General features: G+C 45.0%; 1 protein-coding gene across 2 annotated transcripts in view; it reads right to left on the reverse strand.

Annotated features, from left to right (window-relative positions):
• The window catches only part of SKIL (SKI like proto-oncogene), a 28,873-nt gene that overhangs the window by 2,325 nt on the left and 4,243 nt on the right, over positions 1-22,305 (reverse strand). For both annotated transcript variants that reach the window (XM_075570818.1, XM_075570817.1), the window contains exons 2-6: positions 19,320-20,945; positions 5,148-5,245; positions 4,116-4,360; positions 1,050-1,210; positions 78-302 (exon numbers count right to left, since the gene is read on the reverse strand). In XM_075570818.1, coding sequence (XP_075426933.1) covers positions 78-302; positions 1,050-1,210; positions 4,116-4,360; positions 5,148-5,245; positions 19,320-20,366 — 1,776 coding nt within the window. In that variant the 5' untranslated portion in view covers positions 20,367-20,945. The remainder of the gene's footprint in view (positions 1-77; positions 303-1,049; positions 1,211-4,115; positions 4,361-5,147; positions 5,246-19,319; positions 20,946-22,305) is intronic.

Raw genomic sequence — 22,305 nt, forward strand, 5'->3', positions numbered from 1 at the left:
GCATTCGCGCAGGCGTGCGCGCCCACTATATTACTGGCCTAACGGACACTAGATTGGTTGCCACATCCATCTCTCACCTGGTTTGCATACTCGGCCTCTTTGTCTCGGTCTGTACTGGAGTCACATGAGCACTTCTGCTTCTTCACTTGTTTCAGCTTCTCCTCCAGGTCCCGCTGCTCGTCGTACAACTCTTCCATTTTCTGGGTGTGCTCCGTCTGCAAGGACTCAAACTCCTTCTGCAAGTTCTGCTGCTCTGCAGTCAGCTGCTTCATGGCTTTCGAGCTGCTCAGCATTTCAACTTCCTGCCAGAAAAGATCTTTAAGTAAATTATAATGCATACAAAAAGCAATATATAGGCAATCTCAATCGCAAACTGCAAACCCTGCCCAGGGGACATGCTATTTGGTGATCTGCCCTTCCGATCTGGGGTTAAGAATGAGTTTGAACCTACTCAATAAACAAGGGGAGTAGCAATTCAAAGGATGGCCAAAAGAAGTAGTTCGCCACTAAATTATACGTTTCATTTTTCCAAAGTGCTGTCATCTATTCTCCAGGAAAATATAATGTGGGATATTTTACGTAGATGGCAGATCTCGATACATTTAGTATTTAAAATAATAATTTATTTACGTATTCTATGTAGCACCCACCAGTTTCTGGGCCTAATGTCCCTTTTCCACAGATATCCAAGAGGATTTCAGGAGAGAGAAAAAAAAAGCTATGTGATCTAAAAATCTCATGCACAATATATGGGCAGCTTCTAGAGAAATAGAGGCCATGGATTTCGGGTGCTGTAAACCAGAAATTAATACCCACCTAATTCTGCTGTGAAAACTGCTATATATACACTGACTGTGTGACTGAATGTTATAAGATGATTTGCTCGGTACAATTCTAACTAGATGTGTTCTTTCCCTCCAGTCTTTTTTTTTTTGTACCTTCCCCCCCACCCCATCTTTTATTTTCTCCATTTCCCCCTCTCCCGAAGATTTTTAATACAAATTGAGTTTTTAAAAAGAAAAGAAAAGAAGAAATAAAGGCCAACATACAATCTGAAGTTGCTGCTTCTTTTGCAGGATGTAATTCAGTTTTTCTTGCTGTTTCAGGAATGTTTTTACAACTTCTTCCATGATGTGACCCTTGTCGTCCTCACACATGGCGTCTTTGTTGCAGGTTGGTCCATTCTTGTCCACGTCTTTACGACTGGCTTCTGTAACAAGTAAAGCAAGATTGTACTGAAACTGCACACGGTTCCACGTGGTTGAAAAGCATCGCACTTCTTTTCAAAAGCACAAGATGCAGTGAAACAATGTATTAAACGTTGTACTAAAACAGAGATTCCCAACAGGGGGGTGTTTCTCTCGGTGTCTCCAAGACTTCACCCCACAAAATAGGTCATTGCCGATTACTTAGAAACCCACTGATATAGTGGGGTTCTAAGGCCGGGGAGGGACTACGTGCTTCTTAGGGTCCCAAAGTGCACATCGGTGAGGTTGGAACAGTTGTTAATTATCGCGGGAGCATCCAAAGTCGCGTCCCACAGGGCCTTGCGTTAGTCACAGCGCCATTGCGGGAGATGCCCTTGGAAGCTTCTGCGGGGATTGATTGCTATACCGCCGACACTGACTGCCCACACTGAGGCTCCGTACGCTACACTGCCCGGGATCAACCAATCAAACGGTTTGGCCTCCAGTATTTTGTGGAACAGGCAACAATATTTACAAATTGGGGGTTTGTGGGGGAAAAAAAATAGTTTCCTGCCGGGGGTTCACAATGAAAAAAACAAGTTAGGGAACCGATGCAAGAGAGAACTGAAGTTCCAAAAGTATCAAGACTTCGGTTGCGGTGAGAAAAGGGGATCGAGATGCATCGTGCAAATATTCTCTAAAACACACACACATCCCACAGGAGAGAATATGAAAGCTGCAGTTCAGTCTTTTTTTTTTTTTTAATAATTTATTTTTTTAATTCAATAGTTTCATGTGGGCAATCTCTAATTACCTAAAGAACTGTATAGCTGCCAGTCAATTCGTTCTCCATGTACTGATCGGCGAAATTTGGCAACACCTTTAGATATGGGATATGTTTTTCCTCTGCTTCTGTCACTCAGTGGAAGCTCATGAATATTCATGAGCACTCCTGCACTGACATGTGCAAGAGGGAGGGCAGGGCTGACAAAGGGGTGTGCCAGGGCTTGTGACAGGACATGAAAGGGCGGTGCCTTAGCAAATTGCTGTTAAAATAGAATACAAGAAAATTGGTCTTTCAAAGTTGTTTTTTTAAAAACAGAAAATGCTAAAAAATGCTATTTTTTCTTACTACAGAACTGATTTATTAAAAAACCCCACACATGCAGGATATTGCCTGAACTGCAGCTTTAAGGAGAAGGACCCTTATTTAGAAAGATCCCCATGACAAACAAGACATGTTGTTTCTAGATGGATCACACATTGTTACAATTTACAAATACTGTACAAATTCAGCAGATTGGACATCGAAATCACTCGACTAAACGGTTAAATGCAGGTGTTAAGGCGTTTTTGTCACACAGAGCATTAGACAATTATAAGCATTTTATATGGAAAAAGGTGAATGCGCCTTCTAGGCAGACTGTCTTACGGAGACTAAGGGAAATAAAGATGATGGAGCTCCTCACAGCACAGTTGAACCAGAAAACTGACAAATTTCACAAAATTTGGGAAATATGGCCAGGAAACTAGGGAAATATATATAAATATATATCATTTATATAAATAAATACAGAAATACCAGACAAATGGGCTCGTCCTACCCCCCCCCCCCCCCTTCCACCCCTCCCACCCTTCTTTTTCTTCTTTTCTACGTTCTTCTCTATCCTTTGTTAAGCTCATGAGAGACGCGTGTTATATCAATTATTTTATTTCAGATGACGAACTGTTAATGCTCTTTGTTGTATGGACAATATATTTGTTATGTCTCTCTAAAACAATAAAAATAAATTGAAACAAAAAAAGAAAGGGCGGTGCCTTAGCAAATGGCTGTTAAAATAGAATACAAGAAAATTGGTCTTTCAAAGTTGTTTTTTTAAAATCAGAAAATGCTAAAAGTATTTTTTCGTACTACAGAACTGATTTATTAAAAAAAACACACATGCAGGATATTGACTGAACTGCAGCTTGAAGTCAACAAAACAGACTTGTGATGCAAAAAAAAAAAACATATGTTGTAATGTTGAATATTGTAATCCTACGTAACGTGATAAAATCGAGTAGAAGCCATTGACCGAGATGGAGATTTAAACGCTAGTTCCGCTTGTCAGGGAATATTGGAAATGCAATAATGTGAAAGGGTTGGCATTAAGATATGCACCACCATCACCGGCACGTTTCAGGACCGAAGAACGTTTAAATCTTTTTCAAATTTACGTCTACGATCATACAAGGAACAGTACAGTTACAAATACATGGGGGCATACGATTTATCTCTGCCCGCCAGAGAGATTAGGGAAAATACAGCGGTGTGATTGCAATGAGGAACACGGTGGAGTTATAAATCAAAGAAGTCCCCAGCATGGTCATTCTGCATAATCGCTACTATTTGTAGAGGCATAATTAGTGACTTCAGAGCAAATATTTAATTCTGTTCCACCGCTAGAAGTTTAAACCCTTATTTCTTGCCATTTGTGCATCCTTTTTCTGCTACAAGAGTTCGGCATATCATATTCCATCAGAAGAAAAATCTCAGTTAACGATGTGACGATCTCCCAAGTCCATGAGAAATGCCACACGCTGGGATCTTCCCTGAGAACGCCTTGCTGCTTCCTGAAAGCTTGCCCTTTTCCTTTGCCATTAAAAAGGTATGATCTTCACCCTATATTTTTTTTTTTAAACGTCCTCCCCAACAGTTCAGGTTTTCAGGATATCGCTGCATCAGCACAAGTGGCTCAGTCAAAGACTGAGCCTCTGATTGAGCCACCTATGCTGAAGCAGGGATATCCTGAAAACCTGACCTGTTGGGGGGTGGTGGGGGTCAGGGGGCTTGAAGACTGGAGTTGAGCCCCCCTGAGTTAAACTTTTAAGCAGGGACCCGAGAATACTTTGAGGAAGGCAGTAGGTTAATATTCACGTTTTACTTACGTGGACCATTAATCTTTTCTACATCCGATTTCAGATCTACTTTCTCTTGTTCCTCGAGCGAGAGGTCAGGATAGGAGGAGGTCAATTTAGATTTGACACTTTGTGTCGGCTTTGCCGACTCCGCCGGTGAAGATTTGGCGGCCTCTACATCTCGTCTTGCCATCTTCGCCTCTTTGCACTGGGATGCCGCAGCGGTAAGGGAGACATTTGGAGCCACCACCTTATCGTACATGTAGAGATAGTAACTGAAATAAAACAGAATATTCACCAAAAGGTTTTATGAAAGCAGAATACACTTTTTTCCCCTTGTCCTGAAATTACCAAACGATTTTAAATTGTGAGTCTCGGACACAAGCTATTAGAAAAATGCGGAGAAAAATAAAGGTTATGAGAACCATGTTACACAAAAATATTATTTCACTGTACCAAGAATAAAAGGTTGACCCAATTCTGTGTAACATAGCAAAATATACAGGTGTAAGCAATATTATATGCTAATGAATGCCCTGAAGATCCGATGTTGTGAGGAGTGCAACGTGAGAAAATAAAAGTGCACATGCTACACAATTGAAGGTGTTATCCTATATAGCAACATACAGAATGCGTTCCAATTACGTGAAACATTGTGTGCGTGTGCATGTGTGCGTGTGTGTATATAAGTGTGTGAGTATGGGCATGCATATATATGTACGTGTGTGTGTGTGTGTGTGTGTACGTGTGCCTCTATTATTTTTATAATGCGGCATAACACGTAATTGAAAACGTTATTAAAATGTAGGCCTAATAGTCTGTTGTGAGTCCAGAGTCCTTTCGAAACACAATTAACCCTACGGACATGCACTTCTTTATATTACTACAATACACCTCATATCGTAAGCTGTTGGGACGGATTTAGTGGTCTCCAATATTTACTTTAATGCTTGTAATACTTTTACTGTGAGTATATATTGAAGAATGCTCATGCACGTGTAACACGGAGCTTAAACTAAAAAGCAATGCGGACATGCACACTACACTAGGTGACTTCCTTACCTTGGATGTAGCAACGAATTCGATTGGTTGACAGGGTCATCTTCTTGTTTGATAACTGGATACCAGGATGGCAATTCCAAGGTCTGTAAATGATCAGTCTGCAAACGAAGCAAACGGTGTAATAAGGTGTGTGCGTGCGGAAATAAACACACACAAACTTAGGAGCCAGCTAGAATTTTTAGGAACCTCCGTTTTGATGGGCGGCGGGAGGGGTCGCAGAGTGCAGCTATTCTGGTCTCATCCCCACCCAACTTTGTGTCTTAAAAATTCAACTCTAACACACACACACACTCCATGTGTCTCTGACACACACTGATCCCCCTCCCCCACTGACACTCACTCCTCTCCCCCTCCCCCACTGACAGCAGGGGCGGGCCGTGCTGAAGCTATCTGCCACCTTCGCCCGGTCCTGCGTTGATGTCACGTTAGTAAAGCAGGATCGGGCGCGCTGTGACTGACCGGTCACTCAACACCACAAAACCCAGGTGCCAGGGATGATATTTTAGGCACCCAGGAAGTTTCCATCCCTGCACATGTACACGCGTGTGGTTACATGTGTATGTACACGCCATGCATAATGCAGTATTGTAACCGCCACCACTCCGCACATTGGCATTTCCCAAATAATATGACCGCAGTGCGGTATCGGAGTGCTTTACTGCTATTCTGCACCATTTTTCTACTTCCAGTAACATTCAGAAAATCCACCATTAGAAGTTTATGCAAAATCAAAACGCACATAATAAATAAGGAATACAAGTAGAACTAGTGAAATAGAGTCAGTAGATCTATATTCATACGGAAAGAGAAGTATACGGAGCCAGCAGCAGCGAAATCACAGCAGAAGCGTTCACACTGGGGACTTTGCGACACAGCATGCGCACGCCTCTGTCTGCTGGGCGATGTGTGATCATCCCCATCAGACGGAAAAAGGCGGCATCCAGGAAGTGTGCGTGAGAGCATGTCTGTGTGTGTTTGAGGATTGCAAGATATTGGGCTTTATGATTAGGGAGTAGTTGCAGTTTCAATCTTGCTCAATTTGTGGTCAATTTCTGCAGCCAATCAATGTAAACGTCTGGACATTGATCGGCTGCTGAAATTGATGTCACGCTGCTTCAGCCGGAGATCACAGATTGAAAAGACTCCCGCGACTGCAGCAGCGTCGACGCCGTACTTTGCAGCCAATGGTAGTTTCAATACTGAACACTACTATTGTCCGCCAGGAATCTGTGACGAACGCGCGCGCACACAAGTGCACGCACGTCGTGTAGCGTGCTGTGTGAGCGGAGGGAAGATCTGGCGTTCTGCAGTTCCAGGTATAATTCCCTTTAGACCTCGACGCACCCTAAACGCATCACGAGTGATCTCTCGTATCACGAGGTCTGCCTAGCGGTAACTAGACCTGAAACTGCAGGACGTCAGTCTCGCCTCTAAAGATTTCACTGCTGCTGGCTCAGTATACTGCTCTATCTCCTCACTACCCGAAATATCCCAAATCTCCTCACCACTGTTGGTTAGGAATAATGTCAGCACAGACAGAGTGGTTTATTTACTTTGTATTTAAGAGTATCCAGTTATTTCTCTGTACAATAAATAAAAAAAACCTTTAATATGATATTTATAAGATTACTTTTCTTTGTGTTATTTTTTTGTTTCTGGCTGTTCCCCCGCCGGGGAGGGGTGAGTTGTAGCGCCGGGGAGGGGGGGCATGTATATGTGTGGGGGGGGGGGGAGAGGTGGGAGATATAGAGGGGGGGTCTCGCACGGCCGCTGACACTGGGTGGGGGGGGGGGGGGCGCTGAAGGGGTAATAATAGTGTGTGTCCCGCTGACTGTAGCGGCGCCGGGGGAGGGGGGGGGGGGGTCGGGGTGAAAGCGCGGGAGACACGGGGAGAGGAGGAGGTGCGCGCGGGTGCTGCTAACACTGTGAGCCCCGCTAATGTATGTAACAGTGTGTGTGTGTGTGTGTGTCACTGTGTGTGTGTCTGTCACTGTGTGTGTGTGTCCCTGTGTCCCTCTGTGTGTGTGTCACTGTGTGTGTCACTGTGTGTGTCACTGTGTGTGTGTCCCTGTGTGTGTGTGTGTGTGTGTGTGTGTGTGTGTGTGTGTGTGTGTGTGTGTGTGTGTGTGTGTGTGTGTGTGTGTGTGTCCCTGTGTGTGTGTGTGTCTGTCCTTTGGCCCCTCACTCCGCCTCAGGCCAATGAGAGGTGTGCGGGGGCGGGCGGGCCAAGGGACCAATGAGATTTCCCCTAGGGACACCGGACATCCAGGCAGGCAGGCAAACATACAGTGCTTTCACTAATATAGTATAAGATACAACTTATTAGTGTAACCGTCTTCTTTACAAATATTCTACGAACCTTAAAAAGGACCTGATTATTTGCAGTTAGTGTAAAATAAATATGTTTTGTTTTTTACGGGGCCCACTGAATTAAAGTATGTTAGCTCCTTATGACCAATAAGCAAATAAAACCACGTTGTGAGCACATTCACACATCTCGGACAGGTCCGCAAACCCCTGCCCTTCCCCATTATCTCTTAGCATTCAGGGCTACCACTGCAGCCAGGGATTCTGGGTAATGACATGCAAATGAGCACACAGCAAGCTAATTTAACTGTGGCCGTTTACCATGGGGAAGTTTCTGTTAAAAGGGTGTCAATTAGCCCCAAGTAACCTATTAAAACAGCCACTGTCCTTAGTTTAATCCTAGAAAAGAGTGTCCCCTTAAGGCAGGGGTTCTCAAACTTTTTTGTTTGCGCCCCACTGCCTGCTCTCCCCCTCTGCTCGTGCCCCACCCCCCCCAAAAAAAATTCACCCCCCCCCCCCCCGGTTTGCGCACCGCTGCCTGAAATTCTCCAAACGTTTTCATCAACAAAAATCGAGAGAGCCATTTATTTTGCCAAAATGTTTTTACAGATCTTAAAGTATCAATCGCCGCAGACGACTTATTGCAGTTTACGTAACTTGGGGGTAAGAACTGGTTCCCCGACCTCCAGAGTCCCAATATATTTGTAGGGTTCTTTCTGTGCCAGTTATGACACACAATAAAAACACTACAAATACAGCTGCAAGGTCACAAATACAAAGTCACCGTCTTCTTTTCATGGACGTTGCAACTTTCTATTGGCCGAATTCATCCCAAACCTCGTTGCCTTTTTAGTGGCTGCTCAAATGAGATTCGGGGGGCAGGACACCGTGGTTCAACAGATACGCTATTATGGGGGGGGGGGGGTGAAATACCAGTTCAAGGTTAACAAAAATATGGAGGATGAGTACGGACCACTGCTTTGTGATCCCTACAATTCAAAGCAATTACTTCTTATTTTGAGAGACTGCCACTAAAATCCCCCGCAGAAAATACAGTTAAATTAATGGGGGAAGCATTACATATATATTTTTTTAAAACAAATCTGCTATGTATGATCAAGCAATGGGTTTAGTGCAGGTGTGGCCAAGTCCAGTCCTCAAGGGCCACCAACAGGCCAAGTGTTACGGATCTCCCTGCTTCAGCACAGGTGGCTCAACCAGTGGTTCAGTCAAAGACTGAGCCACATGTGCTGAAGCAGGGAGATCCCGAAAACCTGACTTGTTGGTGGCCCTTGACGACTGGTGTTGGCCACCCGTGGTTTAGAGAGAGCCTGTTTAAAGAAACGCAACAGAAACCAAAACAAACCCGTTTTGAAGGACCTGGATGCGGACCTAAAACCCAAATTACGGTTAAAACGAAGCAGAATGGAGGAGTTAAGAATATAGTGCCCCGGACACGTCCGTCTTCATAACATGTTCATGCAGCAAATGCATTATGATACACGACATGGGCAAGGCACTCAGCGGACCTGTGCTCACATCAGCCGGACATCCTCAGCTCAGCCTCTCCGCTGGCTGGTCATATCAGTCCGTGCAGCACTTCCCAGCGTGAGAGATGCTGGGGGCCCCATTATCTTCTCATCCCAGGAGGTTTCCGCGTGCAGCAATAAAAAGTTCCTGTCCACGCTTGGGAGGTTTAAAGAGCGTTTGTGAGGACTCGGGACGGTGAACATCTGTCATTTTTGGATAGCTATCATGCATCTTTTTTTTTGTCATCTATTTTTCCAAGTAGAAGCAGATGTGGCCAATTAAAGTATTAAAGTGTGGTTATTGTTGCATGTTCCTTTAGGTCAGGGGTGCTCAATGCCACCCCTCTTAGCTGGATCACCGCCGTTATATCTAGTATCATGGACAGAACCTTTAACCACTGAAGATGCAATGGAACAGGCGAGGTGAACTGGGGAAGGAACTGGATCCAGCACAATAATTACACCCCGAAGGGTTTCCAAAGCAACCTAATGTTTCAATTACTTCTTTTGTTACAATATAGTTTGGTATTTGAAATCCAGGCCTCAAGTTTCAATTTAGATAAGAAGAAAATCAATGTCACTACTTCTCGCTTGAAATGTAAAATAACGTACTGCTAATGTACAAACGTTTTATATTTTAGATCAACAAATCGATTACAAACTAACAATATTTACTGTTGAAAGAAAATACAGCTCTGTTTATATTAAAGCTGTCATCACAGTCCCCCATCTTTCTTCTTGTTACAGAAGTAGGGGGTTCCCTTTCCCTTGAATTAATCGATTGTTCCAATATTCACAAGACTGCTGGAGGGCCCCTTAATGTTTTGATTTGTACAGGGCACCCGCAGCTAAAAAAGGGGGTCCAAGGATGGAAAAGGGGGGTGAGCAGGAGAGAGCCCGCAACTGCCTCCTGTTAGGCCTGCTGAGGCTTTATCTGGGGGGGGGGGGGGAGACGCAGTTCATGCGCTGGGGTAAGGGGATACCCACCCGTGCTATGTCTGCATCACGCTGGGACATATCATTACTGCCTGCCCAGATCAGAAGAAGTCTGGAGGGGATTGCGGATAAGGAGTGCGCCAGGGCGCATGATAACAGAGCTGCCCATTACAGCCGGTCACAGGGGTAGCAGAGTTACCCTGGTGTGCCCCAGGGGTGATGGGACCTGAATAAATTATTCCCGGGCGGACCATGCCTGTGGGGGGGGGGGGGGGAAATAGGGCTGGAGGAGGCTGCCACAATTTGCCTATGGCGAGGGCGTGCCAGGATTGGGGTGCAGGGCAGGGTGTGCGGGTGGTGGGACTAATGGATGATATTGATGCCAATGTGTTGCTGGGGAGTGATCTTGGGAAAGTGATTTGTGCCTTACCCATTTCAAGTTGAAGCCCTGTAAGTGTATGCCTGCCGTATTACACAATGTTACTTTATCTGGTGTTTTCAACAGGGAGTGTAATGGGTTTATGACTTAACTGGCAATAAAGCCATTAAATGCTCACATAAAAAGGACAGATACACAAAGGCCGATCCAAGTCGGGTGGGGCGATATCGACACTTTCACCACAATAATAATATTAAGGAATGTATCACGATACAATATATATCGCAATACATTTGTTAAAATAAGTCTGAAAATGTTCTAATAAAACTAAATAAAATGTGTTCCCAAAATACATATTTTCTTTAGATTTACTATAACAAAAGGCCCTTCATTCCCAAACCCCTTCCATATTTGCACTTGACCTTTTCTCATTTCACTGCCTCCATAACCCTACCATCCACCCATCCACCCCTCACCTACACTGCTCCCATCCCCCTAACCTCCCCCTCATCCCATCACTCACCTACACTGCTCCCATCCCCCTCATCCCATCACTCACCTACACTGCTCCCATCCCCCTCATCCCATCACTCACCTACACTGCTCCCATCCCCCTCATCCCATCACTCACCTACACTGCTCCCATCCCCCTAACCTCCCCCTCATCCTATCACTCACCTACACTGCTCCCATCCCCCACCTACACTGCTCCCATCCCCCTAACCTCCCCCTCATCCCATCACTCACCTACACTGCTCCCATCCCCCTCATCCCATCACTCACCTACACTGCTCCCATCCCCCTCATTCCATCACTCACCTACACTGCTCCCATCCCCCTCATCCCATCACTCACCTACACTGCTCCCCTCCCCCTCATCCTATCACTCACCTACACTGCTCCCATCCCCCTAACCTCCCCCTCATCCTATCACTCACCTACACTGCTCCCATCCCCCACCTACACTGCTCCCATCCCCCTAACCTCCCCCTCATCCCATCACTCACCTACACTGCTCCCATCCCCCTAACCTCCCCCTCATCCTATCACTCACCTACACTGCTCCCATCCCCCACCTACACTGCTCCCATCCCCCTAACCTCCCCCTCATCCTATCACTCACCTACACTGCTCCCATCCCTCACCTACACTGCTACCCTCCCCCTCATCCCATCACTCACCTACACTGCTCCCATCCCCCTCATCCCATCAGTCTCACCTACACTGCTCCCCTCCCCCTCATCCCATCACTCACCTACACTGCTCCCATCCCCCTCATCCCATCAGTCTCACCTACACTGCTCCCATCCCCCTAACCTCTCCCTCATCCCATCACTTACCAACACTGCTCCCATCCCCCTAACCTACCCCTCATCCCATCACTCACCTACACTGCTCCCCTCCCCCTCATCCCATCACTCACCTACACTGCTCCCATCCCCCTCATCCCATCAGTCTCACCTACACTGCTCCCACCCCCCTCATCCCATCAGTCTCACCTACACTGCTCCCACCCCCTAACCTCCCCCTCATCCCATCAGTCTCACCTACACTGCTCCCATCCCCCTAACCTCCCCCTCATCCTATCACTCACCTACACTGCTCCCATCCCCCTAACCTACCCCTCATCCCATCACTCACCTACACTGCTCCCATCCCCCTAACCTCCCCCTCATCCTATCACTCACCTACACTGCTCCCATCCCCCACCTACACTGCTCCCATCCCCCTAACCTACCCCTCATCCCATCACTCACCTACACTGCTCCCATCCCCCACCTACACTGCTCCCATCCCCCTAACCACCCCCTCATCCCATCACTCACCTACACTGCTCCCATCCCACTAACTTCCCCCTCATCCCATCACTCACCAATACTGCTCCCATCCCCCTAACCATCCCCTCATCCTATCACTCACCTACACTGCTCGCATCCCCCTAACCTCCCCCTCATCCCATCACTCGCCTACACTGCTCCCATCCCCCTAACCTACCCCTCATCCCATCACTCTCACCTACACTGCTCCCATCTCCCTAACCTCCCCCTCAACCCATCACTCACCAACACTGCTCCCATCCCCCACCTACACTGCTCCCATCCCCCTAACCTACCCCTCATCCCATCACTCACCTACACTGCTCCCATACCCCTAACCATCCCCTCTTTCCAACACTCTCACCTACACTGCTCCCATCCCCCTAACCTCCCCCTCATCCTATCACTCACCTACACTGCTCCCATCCCCCTAACCTCCCCCTCATCCCATCACTCACCTACACTGCTCCCATCCCCCTAACCTACCCCTCATCCCATCACTCACCTACACTGCTCCCACCCCCCTAACCTCCCCCTCATCCCATCACTCTCACCTACACTGCTCCCATCCCCTTAACCTACCCCTCATCCCATCACTCACCTACACTGCTCCCATCCCCCTAACCTCCCCCTCATCCTATCACTCACCTACACTGCTCCCATCCCCCTAACCTACCCCTCATCCCATCACTCACCTACACGGCTCCCATCCCCCTAACACCCCCCTCATCCCATCACTCACCTACACTGCTCCCATCCCACTAACCTCCCCCTCATCCCATCACTCACCTACACTGCTCCCATCCCCCTAACCTCCCCCTCATCCCATCACTCTCACCTACACTGCTCCCATCCCACTAACCTCTCACACATCCCATCACTCACCTACACTGCTCTCATCACCCTAACATCCCCCTCAACCCATCACTCTCGCCTACACTGCTCCCATCGTTATAAAATCGCCCTCTTTCCATCACTCTCACCGAGAGAGAAACTCCCTCCATTTAACACACATTTAATTTATAAAATCTTGAAAATACATTACAGATTTTTCGACAATTAAGAATTGGAGGAGAGGAGTTCCTACCTTACCCTGCCGCAAACTGCTGCTCTCACATCCTCCCCCGAAGCTCCTCCCTCTCCCTTTGAGCATGCATTCAGATGTAGGAAGGGAGGAGGACTCGGAGAGAGAGGGAGGCAGAGAGAGAGCACAGCGGCAGCTTCAAAGCTACCGCTCTGCCCACTGACATCCCGTAATATCGCAATTACAGGTAATCTCCAATATTGGCACTATGGGAGATTATGTTATCGTGATATTACCAAATATCGGTATATTGCCCAACCCCAAGACATTTTGTCTTTGACAGTTTGGAAGGCTGTTTTATAACATAGGATAGATAGTTTAGACACAAAGTTCCAAGTAGCAGTGCTCAGTGTGATTGAAACATATAATATGAATGAATGTTAAAGTTGCACACATTGATGGTGTGTGGAAGAAGCCAAATAATGCTGAGTGAAGTACTGGACCCAGTGCTGTATATATAATATAATATAAACATAGGTAGCTATAATCGTCCAGAAACTTATGGTGTGCCCCCGCTTCAGCTTGGATATATTACAGAGGGAGTGGTGCTGCAAGGGGCATGTAACTAGATACACGAAAGAGACAGACAGAGCCCCTAGTGGTAGCACTCTATTCCTAAATGATATGGTGATTATTTAAAATAACTTTATTATTGACATAACGTTAAAATATTGGGATCTAAAACAAGGATTAAATATTCCAAGTGTGTGTGTCTCTATTGGATTAGTGTATCCAGAAGAGTGTACATAATTGATTTAATGTCCAGTGTTAGGGTAGTTCACTGGCCCTAGTGTTCCACATATATAGTGAATTGACTAGAGTTCTAGTGGATTGTCAGCAGTTAGAGCCACTCATGCAGTGCCCCAGTAGGATATACTAGTTGGTGCTCTTAAGTATGGGACCTATGCTGTGCTATTGCGTGATGGCAGCTTAAGCATAATAAAGTTGTTGTATAGAACAAATCTTGGTCTAAGTGCACCTATTTTATGTTTCCGTCACCTCCCTATACATAGGTGGTGTGTTGAATAGGGTGTATGGTGCCTGGTACATAAACATCTACAGTGGTTGATGTCTGAGGTATGCTGTATACTAGTATTGATGAAACTTATACTGGTATATATTGTGACACTGCTATAACTATGTTCTGAATAGATACCAAGTTAATAGCTATGTACTGTACCTTTTGGGGTATAATATCGGTCAGTTGAGAGACCTGTCCCCATTTGGCACAGTGCTAATGCATGTGTGGTTGTGTTCTGGCACTCCAGGGGTTAATTTCTGGTTAGGTTTGCCTATTGCTAAAATTTTAGCAATAGGCAAACCTAACCAGAAATTAACCCCTGGAGTGCCAGAACACAACCACACATGCATTAGCACTGTGCCAAATGGGGACAGGTCTCTCAACTGACCGATATTATACCCCAAAAGGTACAGTACATAGCTATTAACTTGGTATCTATTCAGAACATAGTTATAGCAGTGTCACAATATATACCAGTATAAGTTTCATCAATACTAGTATACAGCATACCTCAGACATCAACCACTGTAGATGTTTATGTACCAGGCACCATACACCCTATTCAACACACCACCTATGTATAGGGAGGTGACGGAAACATAAAATAGGTGCACTTAGACCAAGATTTGTTCTATACAACAACTTTATTATGCTTAAGCTGCCATCACGCAATAGCACAGCATAGGTCCCATACTTAAGAGCACCAACTAGTATATCCTACTGGGGCACTGCATGAGTGGCTCTAACTGCTGACAATCCACTAGAACTCTAGTCAATTCACTATATATGTGGAACACTAGGGCCAGTGAACTACCCTAACACTGGACATTAAATCAATTATGTACACTCTTCTGGATACACTAATCCAATAGAGACACACACACTTGGAATATTTAATCCTTGTTTTAGATCCCAATATTTTAACGTTATGTCAATAATAAAGTTATTTTAAATAATCACCATATCATTTAGGAATAGAGTGCTACCACTAGGGGCTCTGTCTGTCTCTTTCGTGTAGCTATAATCGTCCATAAGGTGGAGACAGTTATAAGTATGAATGTATCACCTCAATGCAGTACCCCACCGGACAAATGCTCTCCATAAACAGCACTGTTACCGGTCAGCAACTTCTCCTGTTATAAGGGGGAGACACAGTACTCACATATAGCTGCTTCTTGTCGTTGCGTGCATCACGCCGATTAGTCACAGCAGGAAAGAAATCCGAAGATAGGAAGTGGTGCACAGCTGTAAAAACGGGGCCAGCACCAAAGCTAATGAAGTTTAAAAGTTATTTATTAAGCAACATAGTAACGGGGAACAAAAACACACACTAACGCGTTTCAGGCAAACGCCCTAAGGGCGTTTGCCTGAAACGCGTTAGTGTGTGTTTTTGTTCCCCGTTACTATGTTGCTTAATAAATAACTTTTAAACTTCATTAGCTTTGGTGCTGGCCCCGCTTTTACAGCTGTGCACCCGCTTCCTATCTTCGGATTTCTTCCCTGTTTTTTAACATAGGATTGAGGCAGGGGGTCTCCGGAAACCATTAATCTCAGCTCCGACGACACCCTCCTTCCCGAGAAACTCACCTCCAAAAGGGGGTGCTGGTATCTCTGCCTTTCAAAGCTTCCGCATCACGAGGGCCAATAGGAAGCCGCCCCGGATGATGTCACTGCTTCCTATTGGCCCGCAAAGCGCGGGAGCTTTGAAAAGCGGCCATTGCGTGATCTCTGCTAGCCAAGCGGAGCGGCTGCTGACGCCTACTACGGAGGTAAGCATCTCCGGAAGCAGGGGTCACCACAGCCGAAATTAATGGGGTTCAGCTCAGGAGACACCCCCCTACTTCCATCCTATGTTACAAAGAATTTGCCTGCTTGGATCGCCTCTTTAAAAAGGTGTGGGGTTTTAATTCATAGCCAGATATTCACCCAGAGGTGCGTTATAACTGCGCACACGTGGACTTCATGAACGCTGCTTCTTGGCCTCTTGAAAGGATCTATTATTAACTGGTAATGTGTTAGGTTTTCTGTAATAAGCACTGTACGGCTTTTGTAATATTAAATCTAAAAGTAATAAGCAAGGTCTTTGCGCTCTAATTGAACCTATAACCCATTGGAGGAGATTGACCATTTCCGGACACGTTTTGCTAAATTGGGTTTTCGTTTTAATTACATATTTTCCTAGTAGGGAGGAGGGGAGGGTCCCACGTCATGTGGACCAATAGAAAGCCGCGACTTAATCCGGTGAGGCTTTCTATTGGCCGGCATGACCTGCACCTTTAAACTCCGCAGAGATACCAACACCCCCTACGGAGGTAAGTATCTCTGGAAGCAGGGGGTCCCCGCAGCTGAAATGAATGGGATTCAGCTCTGGGGACCCCCTGCTTCAATCCTGTAATCATTTTTATTTTATTCTATAAAAAAAGTCAACCCTTATTGCTGTTTTAAAGCAGCAAAACATGTGAGATCTTATGTTTTTATTTAAATAAATTAGTTCTGTAGTATCAGATAACAGCGACCCTTTTCGTTATTTTGTATTATTCAACTCTTAATGCCATTTTTATGAGTTTTAAAGCATCCTTTGATTTCTATAGCAGGCTTTAGCACACCTCTCCAGCAGTGCAAGATCTTTGCAACACTTTCCTGTTTGTGATAATTTGCTGCAAATGTTCCCATCAGTTTGAGCTGCAAACTGTAAGAATAGTTAACCAATGAATGGGCGGGGGAGGGTGGGGTGGAGAGGGGATATAACTCCCGCTTCAGCTTAAATTAATATATACACGGTGCAATAGGGATAATGGGATAGACGTAAACAGAGGGAAAGGTTCCCTGAAGAATGCACTCGGGGTGTCAAATGTAAAATGAGTGAAAATTAAAATCCTTTTAATTAACAATAATATAAAAAAAATATATACCCGATTGGTAAAGTTAAATCTATGGCCAATCGGTGACCTATATACATGAAAATAACAGGATACCAACTGTTCCCTAGTATGTCCACTTTTGGGGTATTGTTATTAAGTTTATATCCATATCAGATGCTATACTAATTAGACAGTCCTCAAATAACTCCAGTGACTATCGATTGAACTCCATGTCTAATGATTAGAACTGGAGCATTTACACTCCCCCCCCCCCCATAGAAATATCAGTGTGTAGAAGGGGAGGACCAGGTTAAAGTAGAACTAATGATCCATGCTGTCAGTTGTGTTCCCTATTAGGTCCACTTAGTATATTGTAGTGGTATTTATCTGTCTTCCAAAGCACTTAATCTACTTTAGAGAAACAGTATATTGTGTCACTAAGTGTGTTAACAAACAAAAGACCCCTGACCTATACGTCAGGTTGGATCATTTGATGGCCCCAAACCAATTAGTATAGGTTCCACGTGTGGACTGGGATAAGTTATACCTGTGTAAATGGTAGCACACAGTGCGCATGCTTGGGCAATACAAGATTAGGACGCTCTTCCTTTTTTTCAGCCACTACAGTGCCGGTAATTTAATAATTAATGCTTAATGAGTCAGGGGAGCTGGTTTAAAGTATGGGATTACACTATTAGGCTAGTCGCTGGTGTGATAATGGATAGTAAGCCGACGCAGATAAACAATACTATAGCGGACAGCAACCAAATCATTACCCCCGACAAAAACACCATCAAGTAAAGGCTCTAAACAAGGGTCTATCTTTTTCTCCGTCAGAAGATCGACGGGCTTTTGATTGGGTTGAAGACACCCACCTATTTTGGAAGGAAACTTTAACTTCATAAAGTCTTTAAAAGACGTGAGCAGGCACAACTGAGATATCAGGGATTGGATCACTTATGAGTAGGCACACAATCAGGGATTGGATAACTTGGACTTAATAGATCTAAACAATATTAGGGACATGACTTCTCTCCTGGAAGAGTCCACAAGAGTACAAGGTGAGGGCCCCTTCTCCGAGTTGATGCCTACGTCTAAATTTACCCCAGCATTGGCGACGAGCTTGAACGTAGAGATTTTGTATGAAGTTAGTGACCAAGGACTTGGAGAATCCAAGACCTACAATATGTCCTGATAATCTCACTGGCACAGAACGTGCAGCCGTAAAAGAATTACACATCGATAGTGATATCATCCTGAAGCCCTCTGATAAGTGGGGCAATATAGTGATTGTAAATACTGAGGATTACATAAGGGAGTGTAAAATGCTACTTACTGTCTGACAATTTATATGTTATAAAATACTAAAGACTAATCCCACTGTTCGATACAGAAGCGATCTTAAAAGCATTCTAGATCTGGGTCTAAATAACAAGGTATTATCTAAGAAGGAATATGAACTCCTAATACCTACACCACAATTAGCGACATTCTATTGTCTACCTCAAGTCCATAAGGGCACTCTGATCCACCTGGACGCCCGATTGTGTCGGGGATTTAGAATCTTAACGAACAATCAAGTGTTTATGTGGATCTCATTTGGACACCTTTCGTGAATACTTTGCCATCTTACCTGAGGGATACAAAGGACGCATTAAACAGACTAAATGATATTGTCCCGAGACTTTATGAACAGACCGTATTATCCCCACACGACATTGGGTTATATTTATTTATTTATTTTTAAACGCAACTACCCAAAGCTTTGCTCACCACGGAAAAGTTTCAAAATGTATTTTCAATTACTTATCAAATACTTTATCCCTGCTTCAGCACAAGCAATGATTCAGCCATCTGTACTGTAGCAGGGATATTCTTAAAACCTGACCTGTTGGTGGCCCTAGAGGACTGGAGTTGCCCACCCCGGCTTTAAAATGAGATGTACAGCATTTTAATTGATTAGCCGGGAATTAAACATCCCACGATACTTAGTTTCACTTCCGTCCAAGGAGAGACTCCTATTGTAAATTATGAATGAGTGGAATATTCTAATGAGGTATTTTGGCAGACACGGGGGCAATAGATTCAATGTATCTGTAACAACCGCCCCAGCCCGTGGGTACATCATGTCAGACGCCTGCATGAGACATACGCTGTAAGGAAACAACGTGTCGGAAAACCTTAATGGCACATTCTGGGTTACCCACGCCGAATACATACACAAAAACAGGCTCTTACTTTAGCTTGGTTCCGTTTCGGTTGATTTTTCTTACTAAACTTCTCCTTCATTTCTTCTAAGAGAACCTTCGTGTTTTTCCCATCAGGAGTTTCCAGATATTTCGGGTTCAGGTGAATATAACAGTACCACTTGGCAGAATCGAAACCCCAATGGCAGGTCCTCTTGTCCGGGGATCTGTGAGAGTGCATCACGAACGTCTGCGTGGACAACATCCTGTAGCACTCTAAACACTGGATGCACGGGGCGTCCGGCTGGGTGTAGAGTTGAGGCGCAAACAAGCCCTGGCACTTTCCTAAACAATCATGTTCGACATCAAAGGCACTACCCGTCTCCTTCAATTGAGCCAAAGAGTTCTTCGCAGGGAGCAAGCTACCGTTTTGTGGGAAAGTGTGCGGCCGTAAAAGAGCATTGCATAGTCTCTGAGCATCCGTCAGTGTGATCAACCCGCAGGAGGGGGCGTTAAATGGAAGGATTCCCAAAACCTTTAGTATGTGGAGCTGGTCTGAAGTACACCGCGAGCAATATATATACATTTCGTCGCACACCACGTTAATCTGCTGAAGGGAGAAGTCCCGGAGAACAGAGTTTAAGACTTGAGGAAGGCACAGTCTTTTTTCGCCCCCCACCATAAAGCAGGAAATAGATTCCCGCTCCAGCTCGGTATGGGTGAGCTCTGTCGAACTGTCCGAGGGGATAAGAAGTGGCCCGGGGTGAATCTGGGGAGATGGGAGAGGCAAGAACACTGTAGGGGACATGTTCTCTTGGGAAAACCGAGCTGAAAACGCAGCAGGTCCACCCAGCGAACACCGACTGCTTACATTAAACTGTGCCAACGTGTGTTTTAGTCCAGGGTTTAAATCAGAAGATCCACTCAGTGACACATTGCTGGATTTGACATTGTCTGCATGATCCTCTACAGCTGCGTCTTTGTAATCATCAATCTCCATCTTTATTGTTATGAGCTTGTTCGCACCATCAGGAACAACGGCGCTAATGTCCATATCCTTGGCGAGCTTTTTTAATGGCGGGCTCCCATCTTCCCCCATATTTAGTTTCTTTCTGAACCAAAAATCCAAAAAATAAATAAATACAAGAACCGGCACAATTTCAACTTCTAGGAGCCAACATGAAGCAAAAGTTCAATTTCCCGGTGTTAGCTCTACGGAATTTCCCTGCTACATTTTTACATTAAACTCCTTAATTTGCCTCTCTTTGCGACGGACCATAAATATCTGCAAATTTAAAAAAAAATCTGAACCTATTCAACAGCCACTTTATGACGCACAAGAAATCCATACAATTAGCAAAAGGGCCACGTGCATTGTATGTAACAAAAAGCCTATGTTCTGTTATATTCACTTTGGTCCAAAGGAGTCAGTCTGAAGTATAACAGCTATTTCGGTTATAAAATGTAGGTCACAAAAATTGCATCCATATTCACATTCAAATGTAAAAAGAGTAGAGACGGAGATCAGTTGTTAGCACTAGCTTCAAATGGCGGCGGTGCTCTCAGCAATGTGTTTTCACATCTCCGGTTAACGCGAGTTATAGCTAGATGTAAACCCAGGAATCAACAGCATTCAGAGCTTCTGGTGGTGCAAGATCTCAGTCAGCCTTTAAATCATCTGCAAAAAAAAAAAAAAACACGTGTATTGTTATTTAATGTGTTCAAGGTCAAATGATTATACCGTATTCAACATTAGCAGTGTGTGAGACATCTATATGTTTCTCCCCACGGATATTACTGAAAAAAATATTAAGGAAAGATACCCAAGGCCATTACTGACATCTAACCTTGCAACACCAGTACAGGGTTAAACAGCTATTAATACATTGGCTCGTAATCGAAGGTTATCACGCTTATCCTGTGTGTTAGTCTTTTGCATGATCTCGAGCATATTAATGCAGATGCCAAGCCAGCCTCTCTTTAAATCTAACCCGTGCTGCTCTGTATCACGACGGGTGATGCATGATCGATTTCAAACACACACTAAAGATCCAGTTAATATAAGGGAACGTGACAGCGAGCTTAAAACACATGCAAATACTCGGTGAAAACCCAATAAGGGAAGAAAAATGAGGTGAGGTCTCCCTGAAGACGGTCATGTGATAATCTTTATGTAGACAGCTAACAGTTCACTGCAGCCCAGCAGGAGGCTGATAACTGGGCTAGAGATGCTGATGGCATGACCCCTGAAGCCAGCCTCCAATCCTATCCTGACAGTGCAGCAGCTGTAAACATTGCCCTGTGCTAGCATCGAGCTATTGAACACTCTACCACCATTATCTAGCCCGGTGGGACTCAACTCCAGTCCTCAACCCACCCCCAACAGGTCAGGGTTGGGGGGGGGAAGGGTCTTGAGCACCAACTAGCTAGCCAACACTTCCACAGTGGGCTTGAAATGGAAAATAAATGAATAATCATGAGGATCTGGTTAGTTCTGCCTCCCCCCCCCCATCCATGCTTGGGCTAGAAGCGGCAGAGAAAAGCCAGGAATACCCCAGGTACACCAGATCATCTCTTTGTTTAATAGTGATAATTCACAGTACGACCCAAGGAGGCCCATTAGCTCGGACTATAAAGCACATGCTCTGCATCTCGGGGAGACGCGATTCCAGGATCGGGGATATCCTGACAATAAAGGGTGGGTTTAATTACTGGAAATCAAGTCATGGTCTACACAGAACGTTTAATTTACTCAGGCACAGAATTCAGCAATGCTTAACTGCAAAGTGAAGCCAAAAAAGTGCGGAGCAGGCACAACACTACCGCAAATTTTCTCTACATTAAGAAAGTTAAGGGCTTGGGTCATTCCAATGGTCCAAACAATTATTTGGACGGTTTATTTAAGGCTGGAGGACATAAACAGTACATGCAACAAGGATCTAAAAATTAAATGCAATGGTCGTTATATAAATCAGGGGTTCTCAACTCCTGTCCTCAAGACCCCGCAACAGGTCAGGTTTTCAGGATATCCCTGCTTC

The sequence above is a fragment of the Ascaphus truei genome, chromosome 14, assembly GCF_040206685.1.
Source record: "Ascaphus truei isolate aAscTru1 chromosome 14, aAscTru1.hap1, whole genome shotgun sequence".
Taxonomy (NCBI): Eukaryota; Metazoa; Chordata; class Amphibia; order Anura; family Ascaphidae; genus Ascaphus; species Ascaphus truei.